Genomic DNA, 18,863 nt, shown 5'->3' on the forward strand with positions numbered 1-18,863 from the left:
CCCGATACGGGTGGGTGTCTGGGGGTCTGTGATGAGAGTCAGTCCCTGTTGTTGGGCTTCTAGCCAAAGATTACGACCTTTGACTACCTCTGTGCGGTATCCCCATGCAGTGTGGGGAGTGTTAAAGTCACCTAATAATAATATGGCCTTTGTTGGGAGATTCTGAGAGCCTTCCTGAATAGAGTTCCGAACTTGTGACGTCGGAACTTTGGGCTACTATAGACATTAAGAATGAATATGCTTTCATTATCCTTACGTTTACGGATGAGTTCAATAAAGACGTGGTCTATGTCGACTTCTTCAATATCATGTTTAATGGCTGTTAGATTTCTGTGAACTAGAATAGCGGTGGTGGAATCCGACCCAGAAGCATTATAGGATTTGTACCCTGCCAATTTTGCGTGGCCTCCCGTCTCCTGAAGGGCAATGATATCCGGGGCCGCCTTACCCCCAAGGAACTGCTGAAGGTTTCCCCGTTTGCGCCGAAACCACGACAGTTCCGCTGCCAGATCTTGTAGTTAGGAGTGTGAGCCATTTTGAGGTGGCGGAGGTTCAGCGATCGGTTTGGAGATTTCGGATAGGGGTGGACGGTCATAGGGTTTAGATGCCACGCCCTTAATGGAGCCGGAGGCCGTGGATGTGAATCTCGGCTCACAGCGAAGTGCTTTGGCTTCGGTCGCGGCTACCCGAGACTCTAGGTTGGTGGTTCTGGCTTCCAGAGCGTCTAGACGTGCGCTTATTTGTTGCAAGTGGGCACCATTCTCCTGATGTTGCTGAAGCATCTGGTTGGCAAGTTCAGTAATCATATGTTCTAGTTTCTCGAATCTTGGGGATATGTCTGAAGAGTTGTCTGTATGATCTTCTGCCTTCCGTTTCTGTGGTGGTGCTGTGGTGTTGTGCGAGGGATTAGATGGTGGTGTTGGGCGCGGCGTCTGACTGCGCTCCTGTTGTCTTTTTTGTAGTCGGGTGATTTCTGCACGCTGCTTAGTGATTTCGGCTCTCTGTTGTTATATTAACTGCCTCATTTGTTGGAGTTCTGCCTCGAGAGCCTGCATCTTAGGATACTGAGCATTGGGAGAAGAGACAATGTTAGCCCAGCTCACCTGTGGACCACTGTTAGTCAGGGTCGTTCGTCTCCCGGAACTCGACCGGTTCCGCGATATCCCATCGGAGTCGGTGGCACTCGGAGTTGAGCTTAGTCTCGGGTAAGATCGAGATCGGCTCCTACTGCTCGATCCTCCGGGAAAAAAACTTGCACTGGTTTCTTGGCTGTTCTGCGTCGGTCGGCGTTCTCGCGATCTACTTTGCCTGCCCTCGTTGGGGTGGTTCTGTTCTTCCACCGATAGTTTCTACCACTGTCGTTGTCGGATGATGTAGGGGATTTGGAAACGCTTCTTGCATTGCTTTGAGCCGGAGAGATGGTTGCCGTTGCAGATAGCGCATACGAGTTCACAGTCATGGTCCGTTGGCGGGTTTTGCTTGCCGCACCGGATACAACATTTTTCGTTCGGGGTCGGGCACACATCGTCCCGGTGGCCGACTTTTCGGCAGATTCCACCCACTTCGATCTTCTTCTTGTACAGAAGGCATCGGTACGTAGTATTTCGGTAGTTGACGTAGTGGGGTACTTCTTCACCTTGAAAAACGATGATTACTGAGGACGTCTTGCCCATGCGCCTGTCGTGCAGCACCCGGGGGGTATTACGCTCCAAACTTCTAGTAATGTCTTCTTGTGGGTCGTAGTCCGGAATCCTATGGATGATTCCTTTGGCCGAGTTTTCGGGCGCCGTAATGTAGGTAGTGATGCTGAATCTCTTCTCTTGTAATTTGAGCTCCTTGATTTGGCTGTACTTGACGGCGTTGTCTTCTCTTGGTGTGCTGACAATAATGATATTTGGCTGGTGTTGATTCGGGTCTTGTCTTCTAGTTGCGTCGCCGCTTCCAGAGCGGCCGTTCTCATGATGTTGTCGGTGATGAGCGCGGAGCTCCAGCTGGCTGTATTGAATCCGTCACGCGGTCGGAGAACCACTTTGAAGTCGTCTTCCGGCAGCGGTGGGGGCTTCGGCACTTGCCGACGCGGACGGGACGACGGCGTCTGCGCTACCGAATTAGTTCTTGTACGCGATATGGCGTTGGATTCGTTAAGGCTTCGTTTGCTTCGCTGTAGGTTCTTATGGGCGGCGAGCCATCCGGCCTCGTTTAGTTCTTCTGGGGCGATTTCAGTCCCCTCCACTTCTATTTCCATAGCTGCCTGATGAGTTAGTAGAGATGCCGGGCTGCCGAACCGGCGTTAGGGTTAACGCGGCGGCCGGCGAACCGGACACGTAATGTGGCGTATTATAGATGGATATGGAAGCACTTTTAGAGATGTTGATCTCTTCGTGGTCCGGACGACTTCCCGCAGTAGCGGCGATGATTACTTCCAGGAAATCTATAGGTTGACGGTCGCTGTGAGGGGAAAAAGCCGGAAGATAAACTATGCTGCTGGTGATGGTGCCATCTTCACATGTTCTTCTATAATAAACATTTCTTCTGGCTTTTACATATCCCGTCCCTAAATATTTTCTATCAAAATACATGCAAATGTAAACATCCCGCAAATAGCCCATGAGCTTTGCTATAGTTATTAGCTGGTAAATTTTAAGTAGGTATAGTACAAATGGGTTTAATTTGAAAAGCTACACGCGGCAATATATGGACAACGACAGCCTTACAAATGTTTAGAATTTCGAAGTTAAATTCTGACATAAGGTCAACAAAGAACATTTTTCAGTCGCAGGACATTTTTTTCGTCAAACTACAGAATCCAATCACTTGGAAGGCACTGCACACACATTGAGAATATCCTACTAACTCCTTCTTGCTGTCAAAGATATGTACTCTGCTGACGTATGATAACTTACCGGTATCAGTATATCAATAGCGAATAGAGCATAAAATAATTTGATTTGTACAAAATGCGCTGCTTTTTATTCTTTATTGTAGTACCATTTTTCACCTATGAATCATGGAAGGTCCAGGTCGGCCCACAGCTGCATGACAGTTGAGTTCTTACATTTGTCCGCAATCCACGCCTTTGTAATTTCAATCTGCTTAGCAGTGAAGTGGTTCCTCCAGTCTCCAACAGCTCCCTTTCGGACGAATCCCGATCCTTCATGCCTTGACTCGGGCGGAGTGACATAGGAATATTCGTCACGAGTCGTGGACGTATTCCTAAACATACCAGAAAACTTTATAATTCTCTCCTCTGGATCATCATTGTGAAGGATTCTCATGTTCTCCATGCTGCACGAATCCAAGACTTTTTTAAGTGTATTAGTGTCTTCTCGCAAGATGGCTCCATGATCGCTCCCGATGAAGTCTGCAATCCTGAGGATCTGCCCCTTTGTGTCCGCTTTAAGCTGCTCGTAGGTGATGAACAGGACGTTGTGTTTTTCTCGGATGTCGTACCACGGCAGCAAATGGTCGAAGTAGTTACCGTAACCCACCTAGTTTGGTGAAAAACAAACAGGATTGTGATAAGAACCTAAGAAAAGGTGTCATTGAAACGACAGACACTTTGTAATGCCCAAAAAATGGAAGTGACACCCAACACGCTGAAGAGAATATGTAAAAATCCGATAAAATGTTAACAAAGCCCGCGTGTAGTGGCCGAAAGGTTGATTATAAATCCTGTGCTCACTGAGGTATGCACCAGCCCCCTTTATGGTGACTGATTCTTCCAGACTTCTAGACAATATTTCATGACGTTCTTGGCTTTAAATTCATTCTCAGTTGAAATACGAGTCTACCATAATAAAATTAGGTTGTACTATGTCGATATCAAATGTACAGTTTTTTTAGAATCAGCAAAAGTTATAATACGGCAAAAAATCCCAGCAATATCAAGCCGGCAGCTGACAGGTAACCTAATGCTCAATGAGTCTGCACATTTATTTTTTCAGAGTGAATGGTTTGAGTGATTTTTAGACGTCCCACCCTTATTTCAGCAAACGCCAAAAGTATGACAGCTAAAAACAGGTATTGAAATTTCAGTCGCAGGTGTTACAGGATAAATCCACCTTTGCGGCAGCGTTATAGGAGACCAGGCCACAGCTTAATTTTTTAGCTCTTTGGTAATGTCACTCCGCTGAAAAATGCGAGTTCCGCTGAATCATTTTTACGGATTATTTAAGAAGGATTGGCGTGTTATTATTTGAAGATAATTTGTTTATTCTTCAAGTAAGCTGTCAATTTCCAGTTTAGTTCGTGTAAGAATGCATCAATGTAACATTTAGAATAAAAATATTATCCAAATGCACATGCTGCCGCGTGAGGAATATAACAATCAAATATGTCTTTTTTAATATAAAGAGGAGAATCATGACTGAAGAATATTTGGAAAACGCACGAACTAAGTCCGGTGAGAGTGGTACAGTACATGTATTAGAGGAAGTGCTCGCTAGTAAAATAAACCTTCAGGGACAGGAGCAGTGGTGCAATGAAACTTGCAAGGAAAAGAAACAAATAAATCTAATCTCTAAAAAACATTACCTTTCCCTCGATAAACAACGGAAGGAATCTCTGGAAGGAGACATCAGTGACCGTCTTCCGAGTGAATCCCTTAAGGAAATAGTAGCGGGATACGGCAGCGTCATAGGGATTTCGTGCTACGTAAATATACTTTGCCCTGTCATTTGGGCGAAGGAGACTTGGTGGAATATGGGTAACAATGGGTCCGGTCCTCTTGGGATTTTCTGCAGCAGCTGCGCCACTGACGTCGATAAAGGGAGCCATCGCGTGAAGATCTTCAACGTTATTAGGTGGCTTTCCTCTAGTTAGGATGCTGCAGACGATGTACTGTACCCACGACGTGCCGCATTTCGGATGGCTGACGACGAACAGGTCTCCATCTCTTGGGATGTACTTGGCTGCCGAACGAAAGTTTTCCTCGCCAAATATCTTAGGTATCCGCACGCCATCGACGTTCACGTAACAGTCTGAGTCCATTGTTGCTTCTTCCTTGTTATTCTGGCAAAAGAAATGGGTGTATAGAATGTGTAAGAGACCCTACATACCACACAGTGTAGGGAGAGATCAATAGGGCGAGGACAACGTGAAACATAGGGATATCCTGATTAGATAATATGGCTGCAATTTCAAAATATGAACACTGGTGCTCTAAAACCTGTAGTCACAGATCTTGCAATGAAAAAGGCGGTGTAATGGTACTGCTTCATCAGGTACACGTGACGTGCATTGCCAAACTCGCAGTGTTTACTACTTAATATCATTTGTTATCTACTTCAATCCTAAAGCAGCGTCCACAGCCAAAAACTAAGAATCAATCCAGTTACCTTGTCTGAAGGGCCCTCCTCAATGTGTGATCGCTTAGAACATATCTTTTTATCCAATTCCTACTACTGTTTTATTGGGTAGTAGAAACCGCATCAATTCTGAAACTCGTGCGCTGATTGCTAGCTGCATTGTGGTTCAGTGAATTATTCCTTCTAAAGGTAACAAACCAGATAGTTCATACAAGACTGCCAAGTCTGTCGCCAAATTCGAATTGAGCTCTGCCTTCTTGGAAATGTCAACGTGTACTCTTGAAGGCAGGGGCTTTATGAATAATTCTTTGTATTTATACTGGCTCTCAAAGCCTTATTCTGAGACTAATTTAGAAGCAATAATGGAAATTGTGACCTCTGAAAAACACTTTCCTGCTCTCAGGCGAGTGAAAAATTCCTGTGTAAATACAACTAAAACTGAAGGGGTGGTGCCGAACTGAAGCCCGTGTAGATGACAAGCACTTTTCAGTGGATATTAATTTTTACTTCACTTTTGTGTTTATTTATTGTTCAGTATGTCATTATATTGTGCACCCTGCCTGACATGTTATTCGCACGCAGCCATTTCTAGTGTCCATAACTACACTTCGTGTTATATTAAGTTGTTCATTATTTCAATGCATTTCATCACGTTCTGAAAAACCCACCCAGGCCTAACGCTTTCATCACATGCTGGAAATAGCGAATAAATTATCAATACAGTAATAAAAATGAAAATTAATAGAATGATGTGGCCTGCGGATAGGACTGTTCAAGGAAGATAAAGATACATTCTTTTCTGTGTGCTAATGACGCCCTTTTATAATTCTCTACATGTTTATTTCTTAAAATGGAAATATATTGACCGTCTGCCCAAACACATTTCTGAAGTTTTTAGAGTTATGGTAAACAACAAGAAACGCGATGCCAATATGATATTACAGAAAGTCGTAATATCATGCGGCCTGGTTCATTGTTTCCGATATTTTCGATGTGGTGTTTGTTCTGCTATTATGACTTGTACAGGAACGACAGAGTTCAGTGGAGTCGGTATTGCAGCAACCGTAAGCGAAATCCTCAAGGTTACTTTTTAAAAAGAATGAGCAATCACAACTGTCTTGTAAATCGCAGATTCTAAACACCAAATGATCACTCGGCTAAAAGTGGAAGCCCCACCAGTACAACTCTAAAACATGCGCGAAAATGAAGGTATTCAAATTAAACAGGCCGTAGTCCTCTTTTGGAAAAAACGAGCTTGAACCTACCTTCCTCTACGAAGATTATACACGGCAATGCGGCCAGCCGAATTTCGCTGAATGCATGGTCTCCTAGATTTTGATTGCGAAAGAAGGCGAAATATATCCGTTCGCGTAGGTTAACAGGCACGCAGATGGCGTGGCAGATGGTAACACGTGTAGGACGCTGCCCTGAATTTCGCATCCGGCGATTTGGCGAATTGGCCTTTTCTTTATAGCAGTGCACAAAGGCAAAACGTTTTTCAATTAGTGGTTCGGAAAAGCCCGTGCTGCTTCGCCGAGCCGGGACCTGTAATTGAACACTTGGCATGGATGGGCCTTCCAGTTTCATAAACCGGTTCTCATTCTAAAACTAGACCGAGGAACGCTGTTTGTTCGCCTAACCTACGTGCCTTATTAAGCAAGCAGTAATACAAATATAATAGTTTTTTATAAAATAAGGAGTTGCTAATGCTTGGTGCTAAAAACTGGTTCTTTTGGCCCAAGAGTAAACAGTGTACGTGAGGCGGCTAAAAGGTGGCAGAAATTACGAATGCCTTGTATTTTTTTGCATCATGCAATTGCAGGCGGTTCATGGAAACATGTGCGTGCGCAATAAAGTTTCTTCACTCACTCACTCACTCACTCACTCACTCACTCACTCACTCACTCACTGAACATGTTGGTGCGAACGAGACATAAGTCAACGTAAAATTCTGCGTGTTTCCAACTGTAAGTTCTTCAGAAATAGTCACACGTGTAAATGTTACTCTTTCTCCGATGACCACATTTTTCAGCTAACTAATGTTAAACGTTCGCACTCCGCCCAGGACGCGCCTATATGAATGATACCCTTCTCGGATCTTGTAGCTGGTTCTACCTGTAGGCTGTTTTATCGCAGAGACTTTCGTAGTCAGATTGAATGCGTGATGAGAATAGTGCTGTACGTTCTGGAACTTGTGCGCTCACCGGCGAATACGCTGGAATCTTCCATGGGCGAACAGTAAATATCTGACTGGTCTCACAAGCGGACCACTTTTTCGATGGCCGCGCAAGTTTTGTGCAAGTTCGAGCACTAAAACGTTAGTCTCGTGTCTCGCGCTTTTGCTAGCGTGTTCTTTGCCGGTACTACAATGTTACATCTGTTGGCGTTGCTTCATCGTTGAGGTTCCTGACACCGTCTCAAAGCCAAATAACCAAGCCTTTAAACGAGACTTGCGAAGGGTTGATGCCAACGTAGTTCCCTCCGGTAGACCAATTTATCTTCCAATAATTTTCGTTTGAGCACACAAAATGGTTGGTGCCGCCGTGTACGGGGCTGGATGTAGCGAAACTACCATCTTTCCGCGTCATACACAAACACATGGCTCGCTAACCACGAAAAAAAAGAACAACTTAAAACAAACCTCGCTTTACGTTTTCGCAGCGCAGGCTTGGGGGCCCTCGTTATGTTGTAAATGACAAGAGGGCACAAATATAGCCTTGCCTGATAGTGCACAGGTTTGCTGCATTGAGCGGCAGAGCTTGGGCTCCATGCTGTGCGGCCACGCGTTCCCTTGTACCGCCATATATTGTGGGCAAGTGCACGTCTTCCAAAAAGAAACCTAAATGCTACACTTCTGGCAAAGGGCGACCATAGGCAAGATGTTGAAATTAAAGCTTGTATAAGGGGTGTCAGTGAAAAGGTTCAGAGAAAGCACGCACAACATGATTAGTTTAGCACAGTGGCTGCCTTCATTTAAATGGCTTGTGAAACGCATGGACTAAAGCGCCGGCGACCAAGCAAGACAGAAAATGTCTCGTAGAGGGAGGACACAATGCTCATTTGCAATCAGTGCAGCACAAAAAATCTTGATTTAGGGTATGGAATATCTTAGAAAAAAATTGGGAAGCTTAACAAAGCTTGAAGCCCGGAGTTCACAAATTTGTACCTCTGCATCATAAGCAAATTTCGCACTTCTGTGAACTGCATCCGTTACAGCACCTAGAGCGGACAAATTTCGTAGGTATTTTATGTCTTACGTTATTTTTCGGTAGTTGCAAAGTTATTGCAAAAGTCCTAGGCATATACAAGTGGGAATATTTCAAATTCACGTACAATACACCAAAGCTTGTGCGCTTTAAATATAGTAGCAGATGCAGTTAAAAGAACTATAATGTCGATATTCTATGCTTAGTTACAAATTTATACATTTGAACAAGCTTTACAGTTTTGTTTTCTGAAAAATTGCGAATAAAAAAAATGCCTAACACACTACGCCTAACCCTAAACTCCACTTGCAACAGTCACATTTTTACTGTTTTCTTAAAATGCAACATATCTCATCAAGTTGGTTCACAGGCTGCCGAGAACATAATTCCTCAGTTTTCATGTATTTAGTGAAAAGCCCCTGAATTAGGCTTTTTGTGAACGACATTACAGAAATTATTACATCTGTAACGCTCATCTGGGATTTTTTCTAAGGTAAAGAATATACGAGTGAAGTTCTTAAGCACATCACCTGAAATTCTACTTTGATAAGTTTGTTTTCGTCTCGCTGACAATACATGTTTGTTAAGACACCTAGAGAAAGTGATGCCCCCCTCCCCCCCCCCCTAAAAAAATTACAGCACGGACAGGTCAACAAATGCAACTATTCTTCACTTGGACTTAACAGTGGACGCCGTCGGCGCCTGCCATGAAGCTTCGCCTATATACACGCAAAGGCGTGTAGGAACGAAAAATATAGGACGCGGCATTACGTCATGCAGCCAGCCTTGGTAAGCGAACGCTCCGCGAAGCTACAGTGGTGGCCCAACACGTGACCTCTTACCTTGAGATCCCCGAGCGAGAATCGAGATTTGCTGAGATGTTACATTCCCGGTAGCTATGCGAGTACTTTTATTCCGTGCAGGTTTGTTCGGCTGCCCGGCCGTGATTCTGCCTGCCGAGTGGGAACACTAAAACCAACCGCGCACTTTGATGTGTGATCACGTGTTGGGCCACCAGGTTGGCTTTAATCGATTTGCGGTATGCTCCCTCCTATCTTTTTCCTTCCTCCATGGGTATAAGTATACTATATGCCACCATGCCATGCTGTTTGACATGCTGTATTCGAGAGCTATATGGCCACACCATTCTATCGCTAGATTTGCGCATACAAGGCAGTGCATTCCTTAAACAAATTTCTCCTAATGGCAGGCCACCAACGAATGTCATGAAAAATAGCACTGAAAGCGCATATCTTATATTATAAATGTTGAAAACGTTAAACAAAGTCAGACCTGAAACTGATCTATTTTACTTGCGCGACTTTTTCAGGCTGCACCATCTCCGGGATCCGCCCACGAGAGTGGTTTGAAACATACCCGGTGCTGAAAACTGATGGTAAGTCGCGAAGAAAGACATTGTCTACACTTAACAATCACAAATGAAACTGTCAGATGGCAGAATCCAAACTGACGGCCACTAACAAAGCAGCTCGATCCTCTAACCCTTAGGCGACGGGTGCAGGCCTAAGTAAACCGAATAGAACACCTTTAAAAATCTCCTGCGTGCAAGCGTGGGCGTTGAGGCGCTTGGTGCATTTTATAAAAACTTCCCGTGGTTTTTACCGCCATCAATAATTACGCATACAAATATGAATTCATTCAAGTTTAATATGATTTCTGAAAAACGTAACCTCCATTACCTGCACGGTTTCTCTTTCAGTCTGAAGTTGAACGCCAGGTGGCGAAACGTGTCTAAGTGTGTTCATGTTCCGATCACTGAGACTGGTGCACCACACACGCTGTATTCTATGACCTCTAAGAAAGTAATATTAGTTAGAAAGACTTATAGGTTTATTTAGAAAAGAATTGATCAAGTGCCACTGCTTTTTATAGGTAAGAACCAGAACGAATAAGTTGTTTAATAGTTCTTCGCCTTCTTCATCAGTATATTCAAGGTTTTACAATAATGTGTGTAGCGATATTTAGAGCGCAAATTCAGTGGTTGCGTTTTAGTTTTTTATATAAATTATCCTTTTTTACAGAAGATATACACTTTTCTCTTGAGAGATAATGGCAACCTGCTGTTCATGATCTGAGAATGCCTGCCAAACGCAGCCCACCCCGTCCTTATTCTTCTGTTTATTTCAGTCTCATGATCCGGACCCGCGCTCACTACGTGCCCTAACTACATGTGTTCCCTTACCACTTCGAGTGCCTCGCCACCTATTGTGTACTGCTGTTCTCGTCCGAGACTGTTAAACATTACTTTAGTTTTCTGCAGATTAATTTTTAGACGCACCCTTCTGCTTTGCCTCTCCATGTCAGTGAGCATGCATTGCAATTGGTCCCCTGAGTTACTAAGCAAGGCAATATCATCAGCGAATCTCAAGTTACTAAGGTATTCTCCATTAACTCTTATACCCAATTCTTCCCAATCCAGGTCTCTGAATACCTCCTGTAAACAAGCTGTGAATGGCATTGGACAGATCGTATCTCCCTGCCTGACGCCTTTGTTTATTGGGATATTGTTGCTTTCTTTGTAGAGGACTGCGGTGGCTGTGGAGCCGCTATCCATATCTTTCAGTGTTTTTACATACGGCTCGTCTACACCCTGATTTTGTAAGGCATCCATGACTGCTGAGGTTTCGACTGAATCAAACGCTTTCTCGTAATCAATGAAAGCTATATATAAGGGTTGGTTATATGTCGCAAATTTCTCTACCACCTGATTTATAGTGTGAATGTAGTCTACTGTTGAGTAACCTTTACGGAATCCTGCCTGGTCCTTTTGGTTGACAGAAGTCTAAGGTGTTCCTGATTGTGTTTGCGATTATCTTAGTAAATACTTTGTAGGCAACGGACAGTAAGCTAATCGGTCTACAATTTTTAAAGTCCTTGGCGTCCGCATTCTCATGGATTAGGATTATGTTAGCGCTATTCCAAGATTCCGGTACGCTCGAGGTCATGAGGCATTGCGTATACAGAGTGGCCCGTTTCTGTAGAACAATTTGCCCACCATCCTTCAACAAATATGCTGTTACCTGATCTTCCCCAGCTGCCATCCCCCTTGGCATAACTCCCAAGGCGTTCTTTACTTTTTCTGGCGTTATCTGTGGGATTTGGAATTCCTCTAGACTATTCTCTCTACCATTATTGTCGTGGGTGCCACTGGTACTGTATAAATATCCATAGAACTACTCCGTCATTTGAACTATCTGATCCATATTAGTAATGATATTGCCGGCTTTGTCTCTTAACGCATACATATGATTGTTGCCTATTCCTAGTTTCTCCTTCACTACTTTTAGGCTTCCTCCTATCCTGAGAGCATCCTCATTTCTATCCATATTATACTTTCTTATGTCAGCTGTCTTACGCTTGTTGATTAACTTGGAAAGTTCTGCCAGTTCTATTCTAGCTGTAGGGTTAGAGGCTTTCATACATTGGCGTTTCTTGATCAGATCTTTCGTCTCCTGCGATACGTTACTGGTATCCTGTCTAATGAAGTTACCACTGACTTGTATTGCACACTCCCTTATTATGCCCATAACATTGTCGTTCATTGCTTCAACACTAAGGTCCTCTTATAGGTAATCAAATTAGGTAATACTGCCGTTAAAGAGGGATTCCTAGGAGAGCAATAACTCTTATGGCACTAAATAGACGTTCTGGATGAAGTTACAGAGTTGGTTATTATTGAGACAAAGTTTATATAAGCTGACCTAACATTGTCCATTGACGTAACACTAGACAAATGAGAGCTAGACATTATTAGTGCAAATTTAACACCAAATTAAACACCATCATTCGCATCAATTACACAACAAAAGTTGTGTAATTGATGCGAAGGCTGTTGTGAAAACCGAAAGCTATAGGAAAATGATCGATAATATGATTTTGAAGAATGAATGCGGAAGGAGGGGACTGGAGCTTGGACAGCGCATGATCAATTAGTGTTCCTGAGCCATCAACAGAGCAGCGAGTTGGAAGAGAAAGAGATTCAAGGCTGTTACCGTGAAAACAGCTAACCTATTGGAGAAGGCATGAGAAAGAAAGGTGAAGTAGGTTAATGTTTATGTGACCGATGAGGACAACAGACTTGATTTCTTTCGAGATAATGCCAATAACGGTATCGAGTACATCCCCAAAAGGCCGAATTCATCATAAGGAGAAGCAATCAACGTCGCTCTAACTGACTCCCAGTCAATGATGTTTACATAAAGATCTAGCCTTCATCTATATCTGTTCCCAGAAAATATAGACATGGCTACACCACCATGTTGTAAAGGCACACGGTTGCAAGATTCGGCATTATATTATGAAAAGCAGCAGAAATTTCCATAACTAACACTAAGCCATGTCTCTGAAACACATATTATTGAGAATGAGTGGAGGCGTGAGGATAAGAGCACTTGAAATTTGTGAAAATACTTACGCAGACTACATGCAATAAAAGGAATCACTGAAAGATAGCTATTGAAAAAATTGGATTTATTGTCATTAATGGAATTCTGCACCATCGTGATAAAGTGATGAAAAAAGTTCATACACCCACTACACGTACGAGCACGTACACTTCTTGTAATATTATAACTTATTGCTACCGGATTCAATGCTTCGCCATGATGGCGAAAACGGAATTTTTTTCCACACAATCAAAAATATTTTCTATATTTGTCATTTAAATAAGTACACTGAGAACAAATGCAATCCGCAAACGCTCTTTAGCATCCATGCAGTTCAATGAACAAAGTAAATTATTGCTCATCCGTACGGCTGCCAATTCACTGTGAGCCTTCTACTTCAAAAACAAGCTGTGCAAAGGAAGTGTCTGTCAGAAAGATTCATGCTGAATCGCAGTGGAAAGTATAAAAAAGCACGTTACAGACAATAAAATGTCAGCAAATAGGCGACGCTGCGAAACAAGTTGCAGCCCCGGTGACACGTGTACTCCGGTATTGTCACTATTGCTCGCCGTGCAGTATGGAAACGTACACTTCGTGAAACGTGTTGTAGCGGACTTGCTCGATACAATACATTAATAACAATAGAAGACACAAGGAGAACAAAAGTAGTAACAGAACTTTGCATAAGAAGGAGCCCTTGAATCGTCACTGCATAATGCCGGCATTTATAGTCATAACGAACGTGCACGAAACTCAAACGACAAACATTAACGATCACTGAGCACAAGACAACGTTCGTCGCAATATTTGCTACGTTGTGTCACATCTGCTGAGGCATTTGGGCATTATATCATTGCACGTACAATGGCTACTGCGCGCTCATACGTACGCCTGAAATTTTGCCTAAGAGGCACGAATAGAGTTGTTCGTGTTGTTTCGCCTAAACTGCAATTCTCACTCATTCTTCAGTGACGTAACGCCACAGCAGGCCGCTTGCGTTTGGTTCGCTGCTTCTGAATCAACCACTTATATTTCCATAGGAAATATAGTCCATATTATGCAGAAATAATTGCTTTATCAATTTTAGTTTCTCGGAGAATATGTTCAACTACCACAGCAGCTGCGAAGACCCCTTGTGCCTCGTCGAATTATATTATTTTGTAGCATTCTATGACAAGCTGCTGGAAACATTCCGTACGCAACCAGAGAACTCCTTTCCGATGCAGCCCGAGAATACGTGATTTCAGCGCATTCTGTACGCGGTTGATAGCTCTCATCCGAAGTGGTGTGACAAACGACCCAGTTGCCACGATAACAATAAGCGGGCTATCGCAAGACATTTGACCAGCCCGCCTGCCTTTCAACGTTAACCATATTCCATACTTAGAAGGGAGGATTTATTCGTAGAACAGAAATTCCTAGGCCTAATCCACAAATACGGAAAGGAAGTAGTACTGGGCCCCCAGATGAACTCGAGCAGTGAAGATGGAGGTTGACGAAAGTAACCCGAAACGAAAGAATGCGCCACTCGTTGTCAATATTGCATGTGCGTGCAGCTGTCTGCTCTCTGCTGCCTTTGACGGCATTCATAGGTTGTTTAAGCCGCGTCGAGCACCGTGCTAACAAATTAGGACGTACCTCGCTAAAGAGGAACCATTGAAGATATCTGTAGCATTACGAGATCATTGGCGTTATACAGAATATATTTGTTCGGCAATGTAGATATATGCGCTTCTCACTCGTGCTTGTCGCACTCATATATATAAATAGTGCACACATACATATACATAAGGGATGATGTATGGCGTATAATAGCACAATGGGGAGCGCCATGGCATGCGGTAATGAATTGTGTAATATGTGTAAAATTATCAAACTGACTTCTAAATGTAGATGTGATGTGGCTGTAAGGAGGCTTAAGAACTTGTCGCTGTAGAATGTATAAAATATGTAAGCATGAAAATCATAAGAATAACTCACGAGAAAAAAGAGCATAAATGCTTCAGTATGGACAACTGACATATAAGAACGCATACAAGCACTACTGCCTCCAAAGGGCTCCTGAAGTAAGAGGTGGGATGGATAGCCTGTAAAAACTTTTATCATCGCAGCTACAGCCTGAAAAGCGAGTCTGCTTCACAAGAACCGGCGAAATGATTTCTAAGATGCTAACTCCACTAAAAAGCTCAAAACTTTTCCCAGGTTAAAAATTCGTTCGTTACTAAGGAAAAATACTGCGTGAAGTTAAATGCGCTGACGATACGCAAAATAAAGGTATTTTTTAACCTCAGATTCTATTTCCCTGTTGCGGACGAGGACATGTAGAACTGTGAGGCTGTCATCACACTTGTATATGAGGGAGGGTGACTTCCAGTCAATAGGTAAGAGTGTGTGCCGAAGGTATGACCTATTCTTAGTCAAGAAAGCAGCACTAGAGTGGTGCAGTTCGACCTCGTCAACGAAAAACCCTTGGTCCTGATTGGATCATTCACCGCGCAAAATGGCACACGACACGAAGTCGAGAGCAAAGCACTTCTTGTTAGGTTCACGACGCAGTTCGAAGTCGCAGGAATCGGAGAGAACGTCAAGCTGCATTATAGAGTCAACGTGCCAGTGTCCTTCGTGGGGCTGTCTTTCAGGGTCAAAGGTTTGGATGAGAAGAGCGACGAAGTCGTGAAGATTGCTGCTTTCCTTCAACCCCACTGTCTTCGTGACATGTGGCATGGCATGCTCTTCTCGGAACTTGAAGCCCTCTTCTCTGAGATTCTGGAGAAGAGTAAATAAGAACATGGCTGCTCTTGTGGTTAAGCAGGGCCGTTATGTACATATAGCTTAAGCGTATCGCTTGCTCTGCAAGCTCAGTTTCTTCTCTGTTTCCTGCATGATACATAAAGAGTATATATTTTCATATTTCGTGTGCGCTAACGCAATTCTGCCACTGCCTAAATGATGTCTTGGAAGTAAAAATGTTCTCTCCGGCTTGTACTCAATATGCGACTACTTTGCTAAGGAAAGCCGCCATTTCTACCCTTATGACGTATAAATAATAGACGAGAAGCGTTAGAAGAGGAAAACTAATAAGTATTGCTCTGGCAGTAAACAATAATTTCACTGCTGGTTAACAATATCAAAAGTGCTTGTTACGAAAATAATTTTACCATTGTATACGTAACACATTATGTTGTGGACGTTTTTTTTCTTCAAATAAACAGACGCACGATTTGCGCGTTGTACACTACCTTTACTTGTCTGCTTTTTCTGCAATGGGATTCTGCTGTTGGGAAAGATACTACTACGATATTATCGGTAGATACCCGAGAGACGAGCCACCGTGAGAACGACGACGAAGTGGGTCGGTGCCCTTGGCGCGAGTGAATGTCGGCCTGGCGCTCAGGCTCCAGTCTAATGTAAATAGTCTCTTTTGTCTGTGTATTTCTACACGTAACATTCTGGTGGAGGTCAGCGATCCCCGTCCTCACTACGGAACTCCGAAGTGGTCGGTACGTCGAGCTTGTCACCATGCCTCCCGTTGACGAGCCCACCTCTGCAACGGCTTCGGTTGGTCCGACTGCTCCGTCGTCACGGTTGCCCAACATCGCGACCCTGGTGTGTTCTCTGGTCTGTAGGGACAGGACGTTGACGAATGGCTCAAGCTATATCAACATGCCAGCGCTAATAACAGGTGGGACCCAACCATTATGCTCGCCAATGTCATCTTTTATCTTGGCGGCACGCCACGCGTGTGGTACCAGACGCATGACGAAGAGATCAGCAGTTGGGACTCTTTCAAAGAAAAGCTACGGGAACTGTTCGGCAACCCCATTGGCCGCAAGGTTGCCGCGAGAAAGGCTCTTGCGTCTCGCGTTCAGACATCTACAGAGCCGTACGTTTCCTACATCTTCGACGTCTTGGCTCTATGCCGCAAAGCTGACGATGCTATGTCTGAATCAGATAAAGTGTCGCATGTCCTAAAAGGCATCGCCGACGACGCTTTCAATTTGCTTGTTTTCGGCAATGTCTCGACAATCGACGCCATCATTAAAGAATGCCGTCCCCTTGAACAAGCCAAGAGCCGTCGTATCACACACCACATCACGCGGCTACACAACACCGATTCTACGTCGACTTGTGAGGGTCGATGGCGTCAGGCCACCACCTGTGACGACGTCACCCGTATTGTTCGCCGCGAGCTTGAGGCCTCCTGTTCGCCAGCTTTCTCCACGACGCCTACCGATCAGCCAGCAACCACGATTGCCATGATTCAGGCCGTAGTCCGACAAGAATTTGAGAACATTGGTCTGAACTCCGTGTGTTCAACATCTAAACCCAGCGTTCCCCAGTTCTCCACCAGCCCTCCTCGTCCCCGATAGTCCTTTTCCGCCACATCTCGCCGCAACCCGTCCGATTGGCGTACCCCTGATTGCAGACCAATCAGCTTTCACTGCTGTCGCATCGGCCACGTCGCTAGTCACTGCCGCCACCGATGGCCTCCGCCTCCTCGGACATACGCCGCCACTTACTCCCGCACCTTTGGACCTTCTGTTCCCTATGCCACCCGCCGTGAACCCACTGCCGCTGAGGCTCCTGCTCCGAACCTTCGCTACAGCCGCTCGCCCTCACCTCGACGCCGCCAGTCCCGTTCGCCCCAACCCCGCCGCTTCTCTTCGCCGCCTATCACCGCCCGGGCCCAGCCGGAAAACTAGGCACTGCAGCTTCTGGAGGTGAAGCTGCGTTGTCGACACTGCCCTCAAATCCTCTCCTCACGTTAAACACGAACCAAAACCTTCTTGACGTTGACGTTGATGGATATCCTGTCACGGCACTCATCGACACAGGGGCACATCTTTCTATTATGAGTGCTGCCTTCCGACGACGACTGAACAAGCTCCTCACCCCAGCGTCGGCACGCGTCGTCCGCGTTACAGATGGCGGTACTGTGCATATCATCGGCATGTGTACGGCACGTGTTAGCATCGCCGGCCGCCACACTCCTGTCCTCTTCACCGTGATTGCTCATTGCCCCCGCGACCTCATTCTCGGCCGCGATTTTCTCTCCGCGCATTCTGATCTTATTGACTGCTCTGCCAGTACCCTTCGCCTTGAGTTACCGATTCTCGCAGAACCTTCTGACGCACCCCAGTGCCGCCTGCGCCCCACTGGCTTTATTTGCCCGCCGCCAAAATCAATAGTTTATATTGAACTCTTGTCTTCCCCACCAGTCCCTGATGGCGAGTACCTCGTCACTCCTCTGCGCGACATTCCACTACAGTATGACGTTACCGTGCCTCACAGTATACTTACTATTCCTGCGAACTGCACTTTCATGCCTATCTTTAACTTTGGCTTGGCAAAGCAAATTCTACCAGAAGTTATTTGCCTTGCCAACGTTGATTGACTCGGCGACCATCACGTGGCAAATTTATCAACCGATCCTTCTTGCGAGCTTAGCAGGCCTCTCGTGCCAGCCTCAGCCGCCGATCCCAAGATACAGAAAATGGTAGCGACGGACCTGTCTTTTGCGCAGGCTGAAGACCTTTACCAAGCGTTATCGTCCTACAGAGATATTTTCGACTTTGACGATCGCCCTTTAGGTCAGACGCTCGCGGTCAAGCATCGGATTCTTACTGCCGATGCTACTCCTATTCACCGACGACCGTACCGAGTTCCTGCGTCGGAACGCCAAGTTATTCCGAGCGAAGTGAACAAAATGCTCGACCAAAACATCATTGAACCTTCTTCCAGTCCCTGGGCGTCACCTGTAGTGTTGGTTAAAAAGAAGGATGGCACGTGGCGCTTCTGTGTAGACTACCGTCATCTGAACAACATTACTAAGAAGGACGTCTACCCGCTCCCACGTATAGACGTCGCCCTTGACTGCCTCCACGGTTCCAGCTCTTTCTCTTCTATTGATCTTCGTTCTGGATACTGGCAGATTGCTGTTGACG

At 44.9% G+C, this 18,863-nt stretch overlaps 1 protein-coding gene across 2 annotated transcripts; it reads right to left on the reverse strand.

Moving 5' to 3' along the window:
- Nucleotides 1-2,960: 2,960 nt before the first annotated feature.
- Nucleotides 2,961-6,658, reverse strand: LOC126526760 (sulfotransferase 2A8-like). 2 transcript variants are annotated; one of them, XM_072289073.1, is made up of 3 exons: nucleotides 6,572-6,658; nucleotides 4,846-5,010; nucleotides 2,961-3,488 (listed from the first exon to the last, which is right to left on the reverse strand). In XM_072289073.1, exons 2-3 carry the CDS (start codon nucleotides 4,987-4,989, stop codon nucleotides 3,006-3,008), a joined length of 627 nt encoding a protein of 208 aa, XP_072145174.1. In that variant the 5' UTR covers nucleotides 4,990-5,010; nucleotides 6,572-6,658; the 3' UTR covers nucleotides 2,961-3,005. The 2 variants fall into 2 exon arrangements, with proteins under 2 accessions (XP_072145174.1, XP_050030566.3); XM_050174609.3 differs by having other exon boundaries at nucleotides 4,534-5,010.
- Nucleotides 6,659-18,863: the final 12,205 nt, after the last annotated feature.

This window comes from Dermacentor andersoni, chromosome 7, assembly GCF_023375885.2.
Source record: "Dermacentor andersoni chromosome 7, qqDerAnde1_hic_scaffold, whole genome shotgun sequence".
In the NCBI taxonomy this organism is placed as follows: Eukaryota; Metazoa; Arthropoda; class Arachnida; order Ixodida; family Ixodidae; genus Dermacentor; species Dermacentor andersoni.